This window comes from Camarhynchus parvulus, chromosome 4 (assembly GCF_901933205.1).
Source record: "Camarhynchus parvulus chromosome 4, STF_HiC, whole genome shotgun sequence".
Lineage (NCBI taxonomy): Eukaryota > Metazoa > Chordata > Aves > Passeriformes > Thraupidae > Camarhynchus > Camarhynchus parvulus.
This window is the reverse complement of record NC_044574.1, coordinates 58,882,745-58,895,419: the sequence shown is the minus strand read 5'-3', so window position 1 is coordinate 58,895,419 and position 12,675 is coordinate 58,882,745. Positions and strand designations below refer to the sequence as shown.

The 12,675-nt window shown below is 35.1% G+C and overlaps 1 protein-coding gene across 6 annotated transcripts in view; it reads left to right on the top strand.

The window, feature by feature from the left end:
* LRBA (LPS responsive beige-like anchor protein) overlaps window positions 1-12,675 on the top strand; it is a 367,939-nt gene that overhangs the window by 258,010 nt on the left and 97,254 nt on the right. For all 6 annotated transcript variants that reach the window (XM_030947121.1, XM_030947122.1, XM_030947120.1 and 3 more), the window contains 2 exons: window positions 7,989-8,129; window positions 9,318-9,437. In XM_030947121.1, coding sequence (XP_030802981.1) covers window positions 7,989-8,129; window positions 9,318-9,437 — 261 coding nt within the window. The remainder of the gene's footprint in view (window positions 1-7,988; window positions 8,130-9,317; window positions 9,438-12,675) is intronic.

The window sequence follows — 12,675 nt, the reverse complement described above, 5'->3', positions numbered from 1 at the left end:
TAGCTATCTTCAAGCAATATTTTTAAATTAAAAAAAATTATTTAGATATTTGGGTAAAAGCCAAGTTTACAGGATCAAAAAGAGTCATTTTAGTAATAACCATAATAATTTTAATCTTGCTTTGCCTCAAGGAGGAGTATTGTTTGGAATGTAAAAATTCCCAAAGATAAGAAAAATTGTAGCTCAAAATGAACCGTGGATGTTTGAAATTATATTCTAATTTTGTATCTGCTGTTATTGTCCATCTTGCTCTTGTTTCAGTTTTAGATGTCCTGGACATATGTCATCTTCCAATTGGAAATGAACTAAAGGAGGTTCATGACCTTTTAAACAGTCACAAGAAACCATGGGGCACATGTCTGGTCATAAAATCTACTAGAAATCAAAATAAAGTAATTTCACACATGTGTCTTGGGCCATAGACATTCTAAATGTGTGTTTTCTGACTTCCTAATGTAAAGTGAAAGTTATTCTCTTGATGCAGTCTCTCTTCCTTTTTATATTCATGCATTTGAACTCAGTAGATTATGGGTGCTGCAGCACACATCTATGTAACTCAGATTTCTGAACAAGCACGATGGTGGCCAAGTTAAATATTGCACTCATATGGGAAATGAATATGGGATTTTTCTCACCTAACTGGAGCTGTTTAAAGCTGAGTTGGTCAAACTCCTAGGAGCAGGAAGCCTCTTGGGGTCAAACAACAATCCAGGCTTAAAAATAGTGGTCAGAAAACGAGAACATGGTAAAATAATGAGTCCTCCTTTGTTTAAGGAGGAGTTTAAGGTGGTTCTCAGGCTGTGGACTTTGATGTGCACATCAACTGATCTTTCTAAAATTCAAACATCAACAGATAAAAATGTAGATCAAATGAGGGAAATCAATACAAAAAAAATTACTAAGAAAAGATATGGTATGATCCTAAAAGTTTGAGGTGAATAGTTTAACAAGAGTAATTAAAATAATTTAGATATAATATCCAGCCAGTCACTTGAAGCTGCCTCAGAGTCATAAACACAAGGTTCATTTCCAAAGTGGGGTGGTCGCTGACATTCCAAAAGTTTGTTTGGTACTTTATATTGTTCAGCGTAGATGCTTATCTGAAAAAGAGTGTGAAATGGGAGCTGATAAAACTTACTGACAATGCTCATCTGTTGATGATATTAAAGATGATGGCTGACTAATCTGATCTTATGAAACAGGGTATAAGATGATGGGTGAATTCACTTTAGGAGGAAAGCAATGCGTGTGTGAAACAAGATACATTGATGGGCTCTTAGCTGATTTTTATTCAGGATTGATATAATCTGATTGGAATAGTTTCCTGTTTCTGTACTGAAACAGTACAGATTACAATAAAAAGCTCCTTATACATTCCCAAGTAACCCTTTCTAGCCTTCTGCTGCTCCTTTTCTCAGGCTTGGTGCTTACAGAATAATGTTTATTTTGTGTGCCCTGAGAGAAATCTGCATCAAATGTGACTTTGTGTCAGCTTTTGGCTTGAGGTCCTGTGCTCTTAGTACAAACAAAAAGGATTATGTTTTAGTTCTGATTGTCTTATGTGGATCTGTGTTAGGTACGATGGCAGCTGTTTTCTGTGGCTTATATGATGGGTTGGCTGGGAACATGGTCTGTAAAAGAAAGGCAAACAGAGAATGTTTTCATCTCCTGCTATGACTCAAGTGCATGTGACTTCTCACTTAATCCTATTTCTCAAAACCCATGGAAGTATTTTTTGTTTGTTTTTTAAACAAGGGAATAACAGTGCAGCGTTTTCTTTCAGTTGACAGGTTAAGTCATGGAGAGTGCATGCAAATGTTATCTTTTAACTGGCAGGGTTATATTCTAAGTCCATACCCTCCTCACTGCCTTCAAGCAGCTGGATTTCCCTCGTGACTCCTAGGGAAATCCTGTTTCCTTTCTCCCTGACTTCTTGGAAGTGTACAACACATAACAGCTGCCTTCAGTTTGGCTTCCCAGCAGTATTAAGGTGTAATACCTCAGGTGCAAAGTGTGTGACACATTCAGTTGTGCTGATTGTGATTAAACCTTACTGTGCTTCATTGATGTGTCCTTAATTAGTTTGCAGTTCAGCAGTGCATTGTTTTGCAATCTGCTGCAGGTGGTTGTAACAACCTTGGTACTAGTGTTGGTAATGTGAAGGCATGGAGATTTTTCTTTTAAATTCAAATTCCTCCAAGGTTTTAGGTGACCTGAGGCATATCCTGTCACTGACCTATTGCTTAAACATCACTAATATTGCATAATAGGGATTTTCTTTTTCATTTTTATGCTTAGCATCAGCTTATGACGCATATTTTTTAACTATGAACTTTGGGAATCTTTTGTCTTTTGCACTATTAAGTATTATTTATATTGACATGTTCAGATATTCTAGCTATTATACCATCTTTAGATCAGTTTTTCCTGACTGTTCCTGATGTCTCAAAGGAACATGTGTGCTCTTAAAAACATCTGAAATATAAACCATATGTACAAATACTTTTCATTTGCATGCACGTGACCTGTTTTTGCTTTTGTTCCAGCCCTTATCGAATTCTCAGTTATGAGAATAGAAACTGGGGTATTTAAAAGTTTTTAAAGCAGAATGTGATGATGTGTTTGTATCAAAATAGGTAAAGTACACTCACTAATATTATAATTATTGCAGTTTTAACATTGTGTGTACAAGTTCAACTAGAGAATTCCTTATTGAACTAAAGCGTTCAACTAGAGAATTCCTTATTTAACTAAGAAAGTACATAAAATTCAAGTAGCTGCTCATGTTCTTAAGTGACTAAATTATGAATCATAATTAATAATAAAAAATAGCATATCAGTTCAGAATTATTGTGTATCATTGAAATGCTTACTGGGGAAGAAATAAAGGTTCTGTCAAATTCTATCCTTTGGCTTCAGGTAAGTTTTGATTTATCTAAATTCATATATCCCCCTCCTAGCCTAGTCTTTGATGTAGGTTTTGGGGAGCATCTGCTGTGAAACCAGTGTTTTTTTGTGAATGAATTGGTAAGGACTGTTTTTCTCCATGATAAATGGTTTCCATTTTTTAAATCTTACACCTCAAGGACACTTTGGTTGATCAATGAGGGCAGCTCAAACCGTTCAGCAGATAATTGTGTTTGTTGTTTTCTTTGGGATATGGTTCTTCAATTAATTTGAGTTAGATATGTATTAAGGGTAAGATACCCTCTAATAAGATGGGACCTAATTTTTAAGAAAACCATAGCCAGTTGTCTGAGAGGAAGAATGGTGAGGCCTAGCAGTGAGTGAGACTAGGTTGAGAGGGGGGAATAGCATTTTTTGGCTGTTCTCAAACCCCAAAATGACAGATGAGAGAGTAATGATCTACACTATATGAGTTTATTCCCAGATATTTTCCAGCTGACCTAAGTGAATAAGGTTTGGGTTTAGTTAAACCCTTGCATCTTGTCTTTGTATCTCTGTTGGGGAAAAAAAATTTTACTCAGTGATGAGGCTGTCCTACTGACAATAATGCAACTATTGGCTAGTTCAGTCAATTTTATGTTGATGATACACAAAGTAACTTAGCAAGGTTTGAGTGCAGCAGAGTTTCCAGCAGTTGGCATATTTATGGAGAAAACCAACAATGAAACACTGAACACATTTCAGTTTCCTGAATGCTAGAGTACACTGAGAAGTGGGCAAGCAGAGAAATCTTAGGGGTGGAAGAAATGCCTTAAAATGGAAGACCTGAAGAGCTTGTTATAACAAGAACTTGTTATATTTATTAAAAAGCCTAGTTATAGTCTGTAAGTATCTTTAAATTCAGAATATACTGGGCACGTAGAGACTTTGTGATATATCAGAGAGAAGCTTAGTAAGAGCTCTTTGATAACACATCAGTAAATTCATAACCAAACTGAAATACATATAGTTTTTAGAATGAGGGTAAGAGTTATCAGAAGAAAAAGCTTCCAAGAAAAGTAGCAGATTGTCCACATACTCAGGAGTCAGATGCCTTTCTGGAAAGCGGCTTGGCCAAATACAGCTTGTGCTGTAATCAAGTGTGAATAGTTGGACTCAAAATCATACAATGCAAAGGCATTTAACCTCTTGTCACACAAGCTCAAGGCTATATCAGATGACCTAAGGGTCCCCCTGGTCCTTTAGGCCCAATATGAAAAATATCAGTAATGAAAACCAGATACTCATCTTGAAAATAAGATGTTTGAGAAACAAACATCATGCTTGGCAAGGATGCTACTAAACACGATACAGTAACACAAAAAATTGTATTCACAGGAATACAAATACCTTGTTATATGTGGGTGAGAAAACAGTGTAAGAAATCACAAAGAAAAATAATTTTCTTTTTTTCCCCTCTTTTTCCTTTTTTTTAAATTTATTTTTTAATTCCTTTCCTTTTTTTCATAATGAAATTGTGAAATATTTAGAGCAACGCTATTTAAAATATGAAAGCACATTAGATAGGCGTAAGAAGCACCTCTTACCTTCTTAAATGTAGAACTATAAAAAGTCATATTGTAATTCTTTCTTTAGAAGACTTAAATCTGTTTATTTAAAATCATTAGCAATTTTCCAAAATTTATGTATTCTTGAGCATGGGTGGCAGAGCCCAGGAGAAATTCTGCCTTCTGCAGAGGAGCAGTGAACATTCTGCTTTCTTCTGTTGGGTGCAGTGGGGCCTCTTCTGGAAGCAGAGGCGAGATGGGTCAGTGTTCCAATGTCTGGCACAGAGCAAGAATAAGAACTAACAAATAAAACTGTACACCACAGTGTCTGGACAGATTTGACAGAGTAGATGATAAGAGTCAGGGTTATTCAGTTATTTTTCAGCAAACCATTTTTCTTTGTTATGTTTCAAAGGAAGCAAGCAAGCTTGGTCCAAAGACTCAGATTTACTATATTCAGTTCTTGGTAAAAATGTGAAATTTTTTTTTTTTGAGGTATTCCTATATTTAAGAGTACTTGAAAAAATAATATCATTGAGTTGTTTTGCGTTGTTAAGAATGGCTTTTTACTTTCATAACTGTAGCACATGTTACAACAACCACTTTGGGCCAAAAAACAAGTGATCATGCCTTGGGAAAAGTGAAACCAAAAACTATCTTACCCCAGTTCTTGCCCCAGTTTGGATCATCTTTTTAAATGGACTCTGACTTGAAAGCCATACACATAATCCATTTTTCAATTTGATTTGAAAACTTTGCAGCCATCAGTGATTTCATTCTTCATTTTTACTCCTATAATTTCCTCTATTGTTTTTGGTCATTGGAATTTCTCACTCTCTACTTTCATTTTCCCTTCTCCATCTAAATAAACATTTTTTTATTGGTGAACTAAAATCTGATTTTCCTCTGGGAAAAGAGGTGCTGCAAATAAAATATGTTCTGGAATTTCAGGATATGAAAGCTTTTCAGCTCATTCTTCCTTAGAAGCTGTAGTGAAACTGAGTTGAGCAGTGTAAATTTGTGGTCTCCCAGCTACATCTAGCACAGCTTAGTTTGGAGTTCCTCTTTTCCCCTTGGCATTTACCCACAGGGGAGGGAATACAGTGTGTAATCATGATTTCCTGTTAATTTTGTGATATGAAATAACTGAGAAATTTCAATTAAATTTTTTTCTCCTTTTTTCTGTAGTTAACTGTGCCCAGTGCAGTGTAACACAGTAGAATCACCTCATCCTTAGAAGCAGTTGTCAGAAAAATATGGGCCTGCCTGGTAGAATGTATTAGCCCAATACATTGTCTCCATTTTATTATGAAGCTGCTGGGGAAGCTGTGATATACAGCACTGTCATTACAGATCTATTGTTAGAAGGGCTCTACAGTCTTCTGTGCACTGCCATTAATTTATAGCAGTAAACAATATGTAGCCCTCCAACTGCAGCAAAGCAGAATCTTTTAATGAGGTGGATGTTATTACCACAATAAATCAGTGCATTCGTGTAATGTATAATTCAATGTGTGTATTCCCACTGTAACTTCTCTGAGTAAGCTGATAGTGTATCATTGTCAGTGCACAGCTCCACAGTTCTTTTTTTTTTTTTTTTCCCCTAAGCTTTTTTCATTTGGGGACTTTTTTTTTTATTTGCTTGCAAATAAATGTGACATGTCTTGATAGTTGTCCTGTTGCAGGCTTCAGAAACCAACTGTAACAATAACAGCTAAAATCAATACTGTGGATTCTGGCTATATAGATCTCTGCATGATACCTTTTTTTTTATTTTTTGGAAAGAGAATGGAATCAATTCTAATTGAGTTTAGCTTTATATTCAAGGAATGTAATTCTATAACTATTGATTTGGGCTATACTCATTTGCAGAGTAATAATAGAGGCAGATAAAGAGAATACATTAAATGTTACAGAACCATACAGCACAACACTGTTCCTATTTTTAATTTGTATAATTTGTCTACAAATGACCTTCTTTTTTCTTTTCTTCCTCAAGCATAACTGAGCCTTTAGGGAAAATCAGTACAAATGGAGATTCCAAAATGGTTCTTGTAACAAAGCGACTTCTTGGAGTCAGTTTCATACTTCCCTGGAATAAATTTGCTAAATCAGATAAAAATCCTTTTATACAGGAACAGCTTCTTTTAAAGCATTATATTTCAAATTAGTGAACTGCAAAAATAGTAATTAACCTAAGATGTTTTTCTTTATCCTACTGCAATGTGAAAGCTGCTCTAAGTAAAAAATGTAAGATTAGATTTTAGGTCATTCAAAGATCTAATCTGTCCTAGAAGAGAAAATACTTTGAAGCTTGTATGCCAAATTTCACGTGAGCTACAAAGAAGAATTATTATTTGAATAATCATAATCTCAATAGCAGAGAGAGTTTTTCACTTGAACTCTGCTTAAATGAAAGATGAGGTTAGTGATACTTTCGTTCAAGGACTTTTAGTTTTTCCTCACCTTGTAGTCTATTCTTAAGTATATTTATTCTTGAAGAAGAGAGAGAAGGAAATATTGTTTCATGTTTATTCTTTGCTTATATTTGAATGCACCCATTGTCCATACAGATGAACATAATTTACATTAATAACATGCAAACAGTGTGCTATATCTGTATACAAAATTGTATTACACACATATTTTGCATATATATCCAAAGATATTTTAGAACTCTTACAGCATTTTACATGTGGAATTGCTAAATTCGCTTTTGGGTTTCTCAGTGATTTGTGCGACCTGTACTCATGTTCTTTCAAGTAATTTATACAAAAGTCTGCTGAGGAAATACACAGCTATAGATAGCAAAATATTATATTTCCTACTTTTAAATAAATCCCTGGGTGTTTACACTCTAGGTAAGCACTGGACAAAGAATAATAGTATTGGTTAAAGTGTGATAGATATTTTTGGTAATACATATGTTGTTTCTTTTATATAAATGTTTTATATAGAAATTCTGATCTTTCATTTGTCTATTTCTAAAGTTAAAATTATATGAATTAAGTAAAACTTTGCTCGAGGTGGAAAATAGAAAGCATAGAAACAAGAATAGTAATATCAAAATTCCAAGTCCGCTGTTAATATTCTGCCACTCCATCAATCACTACTTTTTTCTCCAAAAAAATGTCAGAAAAAATGTTTCTCAGTGTTGCTTACTATTTGCTTAATAGTGTATCCAACATGCACACATATCCACAGGCACCCAAGTTAAACAACACTTTGTCCCAGACATTCCACTGTGAATTGGATGGAGTCAGTGACTTGAATCAGCAGTAAATGGAGCCTGTAGTAATGCAGAGGAGATTTTTCCAAGCAGCCATGTGTGTGTGCATGAAATCTTGGTTCCAAGTACACAGATCTCCTCAGGTGCTTACAGGAACCAACATCTGCTTTTGCAAAGCACCAAACATAGTCTTCTCCACGCATGCCAATAATTCTGGTTACCAAAAAAGAGCAAGGGGACTATGATATGATAGTATTCACATTGATCTTATTTGCTTAATGAGTTTATTTTTACCCATCTCACAGCCTATTGGAGCTTTGAACCCAAAGAGAGCAGCGTTCTTTGCCGAGAGATACGAATCATGGGAAGACGATCAGGTCCCGAAATTTCACTATGGCACTCATTATTCAACAGCAAGTTTTGCACTCACGTGGTTGTTAAGGATTGTAAGTATATCTTTAAAAAATTATTTTCCTTCAAATGGTAATTAAAACAACAAAAATCGAAACTAAAGCTGAAGGGTATATGAGAGTACTGAAATTTTCTGGTAATTGCAATCAGTAGCATAGGAGAAATGTGCTCCAAAGTTCAAGCAGAAAGTTTTAGTTTTTCTGGTACAGCCTTTTCAAATCATTAAAGCTTTTTCTCCTTAAAAATTACTTTTTAGTGTACGTATTTCTTTAAACATGGTTAACTTCCCTTCCTTGCATATTTTCTGACTGGAACAAGTACCAAGCATTTGTAGTTCTTAATTAATATATTTAATTTTCCCCTCCTAATGACTGAGAGTTGATTTCTGATGATCGTGAAGATCTGTGATGTAAATAATTAGTTTTTAAAAATCTGCAACAATTTATATGGAAGTACTTTGTGCTACTACATATTGATAATGTATTGGTTAAACAATGCATTTTTCAATAAAATTGAAAGGTGATTTATCTCCTAGGAAGTAATTTCTTTGGGAAAGCATTAGCAGCACATCATTAATTAAAGCTTGTTAGAATGTACAAGCATACATAAATCCTTGAAGTAATTTACAGTGCTTAGCTAATTTCAAGCAATTATCCACTAATATGTGCTTAAGTGTTCTTTAACTAAGACGAGGCTTTTAAATCTTCCAATAATTTTTTTAAATCATAAATTATATATGCAACAATAACAGTCCTGAAGGTCTTAGTATTGGATGCTACCTTTTAGATTAACAGATCACCTTGAACAAAGTAAAACACGCTATTTTTGTTACATGCTAGTTTAATAAAGATTTAAGGCACCTGAGCTTGTTCATGTTGTTGAGAGCAATTTGTGTCAGAACTGACACAAACTGTAGTTTCTACTTCAGCCTTTGAGTATTTTCTTTTGGTTTTATTTGCTGTTCTTTATCTGAGTATCTGTATGCATGGAATAAGATTAAAAAGCATTTTATTGAATAAACAAGGATCAATTTGTATTTCTCATTCTTAAATAATAGAAATAATAGAATTAACCCTTTGCTATTAATCATGTGTCTGCCAGAAAAATAGCATCATTCACAACCAGAACCCAAAAGAATAATAAAGTCCTTTTCTTACCCTGAAATTTCTGAAGACATGAATTGTTGGGTTTTTTTTTTAATTAATCTTTTCATATGTATTTAGGAGCCCTTCACAACACTTTTCCTAAATCTGCAAGGTGGGAAGTTTGATCATGCAGATAGGACTTTTTCGTCTATTTCAAGAGCGTGGCGCAACAGTCAGCGTGACACTTCTGACATCAAGGTAAAACATTTCCTGATTTATACTGCCTCTGCCTTTATTGCAGCTGGGAGTGTAGGATGGAAAGAAGAAGACTGGGAGCCATCCCACTATTTGGAAAAAGATGCAAGGGAGATGACACGTGGTTTTACTTTTGTGAGAATATTTCAGTGAATTCTTCTGTGAAACTATAGCAAACATTTTTAGTCCTGAGACTGAAATATTTTGAACTGGGGAGGAAAACAAAGAAGACAAAGATGCTGGCAGTGGTGGGAAAGATCAGATATAAGAAGTTAGATTATTATCAGAGTTGGATTTTTTTAATGGAAGGAGGATGGACAAGTGTAATTTGGAGAAAATCAGGGTCTAGCTCAAGGATGTCACGCAACAAGCCAGAGACCTAAGTGACACAAAATCATTCACTCATATTTGTGGTGAGCAGGCAGTTAGAAAAGGGTTGGTTTGCAAATTACTGGAATGCAAAAATTATCAACTGACAGTGTGGAAAAAGGGATGTCTTGTGTCTGTGAGAATTGAAGGCAATCAGTGACTAGTGCAGTTAATTCCACTTAGAAAAAAATATAATGTCTATATGAAATTGGGAAAGAAGAGTTTATAAATTACAAACATGCTAGATCTTTTTCAAATTTAATTGGTCATTATGGGCTTAATTTCCTTGTCACCTGCAAGATTGGCAGATGGAATTTCAGAGTGCATTTTCTGGGTTTTTTTGAGAAATTGAGAAGGAGAAAGATATCAGTAATGGACAAATCAAGTATTTAATATGGAAAAAAAAGGAGCAAAGAAATTATGAGGTGAGTTTAACTACAATTCACAGAAAAATACTTAGGCAAATAATCAGACTGTGTTTAAGTGCCAGGAAGATAGCTTGGAGACAAGCAAATGAAACACATGTTTATCCAGAGGAGATTATGTCAAAGCAATCACAGTTGCTGATGAGAAAAGGTAACAGACCTTATGAACAGAGAAGAAGCAGATGATGATCTTACTTTTTTACATTGTCTTATGAGTGAGCTGGGATTACTCTGTCTAAAAGAATCCACTGTATTTGGAGAATAGCTACCAGCAGTTCATTATTAAAACTGAAAGATGTACTGAGCAGAATTCTTCTCGATAATAACAGGTTAGGCCTCAATTTCCATTGCTATTAGATTGGGAGGCACTGGAAGTGTAGCGAAATGGGTAATGCTTCTTGCAGAAGGGAAAAATTATTTTAGAAAAGTGTTAGGTGAAGTTTATTACGGAAAAGTAATAATTGTAATTTTCATGCAGGTTCTCATACAGTTATAACACAAGGAACAATCTACTGTGGGGAAAAACAAAAAAATATTTAGGGTTCTAGTACATCACCAGTGCATGTGAATTAGCAATATTGTGGTATAACAATAGTGAGTAACATTTCATGGAAGATACATCAACAGAAAATAATGTAACTTTCAAAATGTATGACAAAAACCTTCAATTTTGCCCAGCTTTAATTTGGTCTGAGCTGGAATACACCCATAGCTGCGGGCTAGTTGGAGAGAATCCACACTGGAACAATGATAAGAATGCAAAGTCTTGAAAATAAAATGCAGGGAAGGAGTGAGTAGCTATGTTTCTTTTTCTTCTAAAGCATATCAGATTGAGGAGGAGCTTGTGTCGTTCTATTACATGGATATTACTGTAAGAAAAAAAGGAAAAAATCTCTGCTGCCCATGCTGGATGGGATAGGAATTTGTGGTCTTAAATATCAGGAGGACTTTGGTTAGAATCAAAGTAACCTTCCTTACAGAAAAATAAAAGCTGAATGTTTGTCAGAAATAAAAGCTTAATGAACGTTTCCCTGGCAATCAGTGTAGGGAAAGGTTTTCAGAAATGCTTAGGTAACTTGTGGAAATCATATATGTGCAAGCTGGTACTGCCTTTAGAGGCATCCTTACTGTAAAGGATGATCTCTTGGAGTTGCTTACAGCTTCCTGAGACTGAATTGCTGTGAATTGCATGATGCTGCTGTGAAGCATCCAAGTGAGTACTAAGAGTACTACAGGAGTCTATTACTGAGATTGCATGAGCAACCAGGAAGGGGGATGACATTGAGATTTCCATAGGATATGTTTAAAGAATTAGAAAGGAAAATGTCGGAATGTTTCCATCTTCACTGGAAGTACCTGTATTCCCCATATTTCATTACAGCTGTGAAAACCAAGTTTCCTGATACTTGATGCTCTTACTTGCAAGTGTTTGTGAAATACATGTCTAAATGCAGAATACATGTTTTACATGCAAAATTGCAATATTTTAGCCTCCTATTGCTTGAATGTGTTTAGTTGACTCATGCATGGCAGAGCCTGAACAAAGTGGAACACTTTGATTGTGCTCCTGTAGTTACCAGCAAGTAGGGGGCACAAAGGAAAAAGAAGAGTTTGTTACCCTTGCAGCTGAAAAAATTGTGACGCTTAGAACCATTGAGCTGATTACAAGAAATTATTTCTCCTTGCTTCTTGTGTGGAAAGAATGAATGCAGTTACTGATGCTGCTGTCCTAAGATTGGAGGACTAACAGGAGCTGGCTTTGGAAAGAGCTCTTGCTGGCTGGGATCACTTCAGCAGAGAAAGCTGAAGTATATGTGTGCTGACAACCAATCTGTGTCAATATCCTGGGAAAACCTCGGATCGATGATCAAAGCACAAAACCAGTGCTCCTCTGTAGAATACCCTTTGCTTGAACTTCACAAATTTTGATTTCTAGAGGTGATTTGTGGTATAAAATTCAATTTCCTAGTTCTCCCTATCCATTTATTTGAGCAATGCAAATTAAAAATCTTTTGGAAGTTTACTAGTGTCTCACTACCACTCTGGCATTATTTACTAATTAGCTCAGGACTGGTGACTTTAAATGATTAACTGTGTGTTTTTAAGTTAAATATTCTGCACTAAAGAATCCTGAATGTATTTCAGTTTTGTGAGAGTACCACTTGATAAATTTAAAGTACTATATAGGCATGACGAAGTAACTCAGTTACTTCTTAATTTACGTTATTGGTGCAAACAATCCTGGTTAGTTTTGTTAATACCACAGAGAAAGCAAACCTGGATAACCTGGCAATATTTTCCTGCACTTGTTCAGAAGCACTTTTTCCTTCTGGTTTAGCACCTAACTTGTTCCAATAAGTCTATTTCTCATTATATTTACAGCAGCATAATTGTAACCCATGTTGGAATTTGCACTTTGCATGTGTTTTCCCTTTTTCCACAGTAGT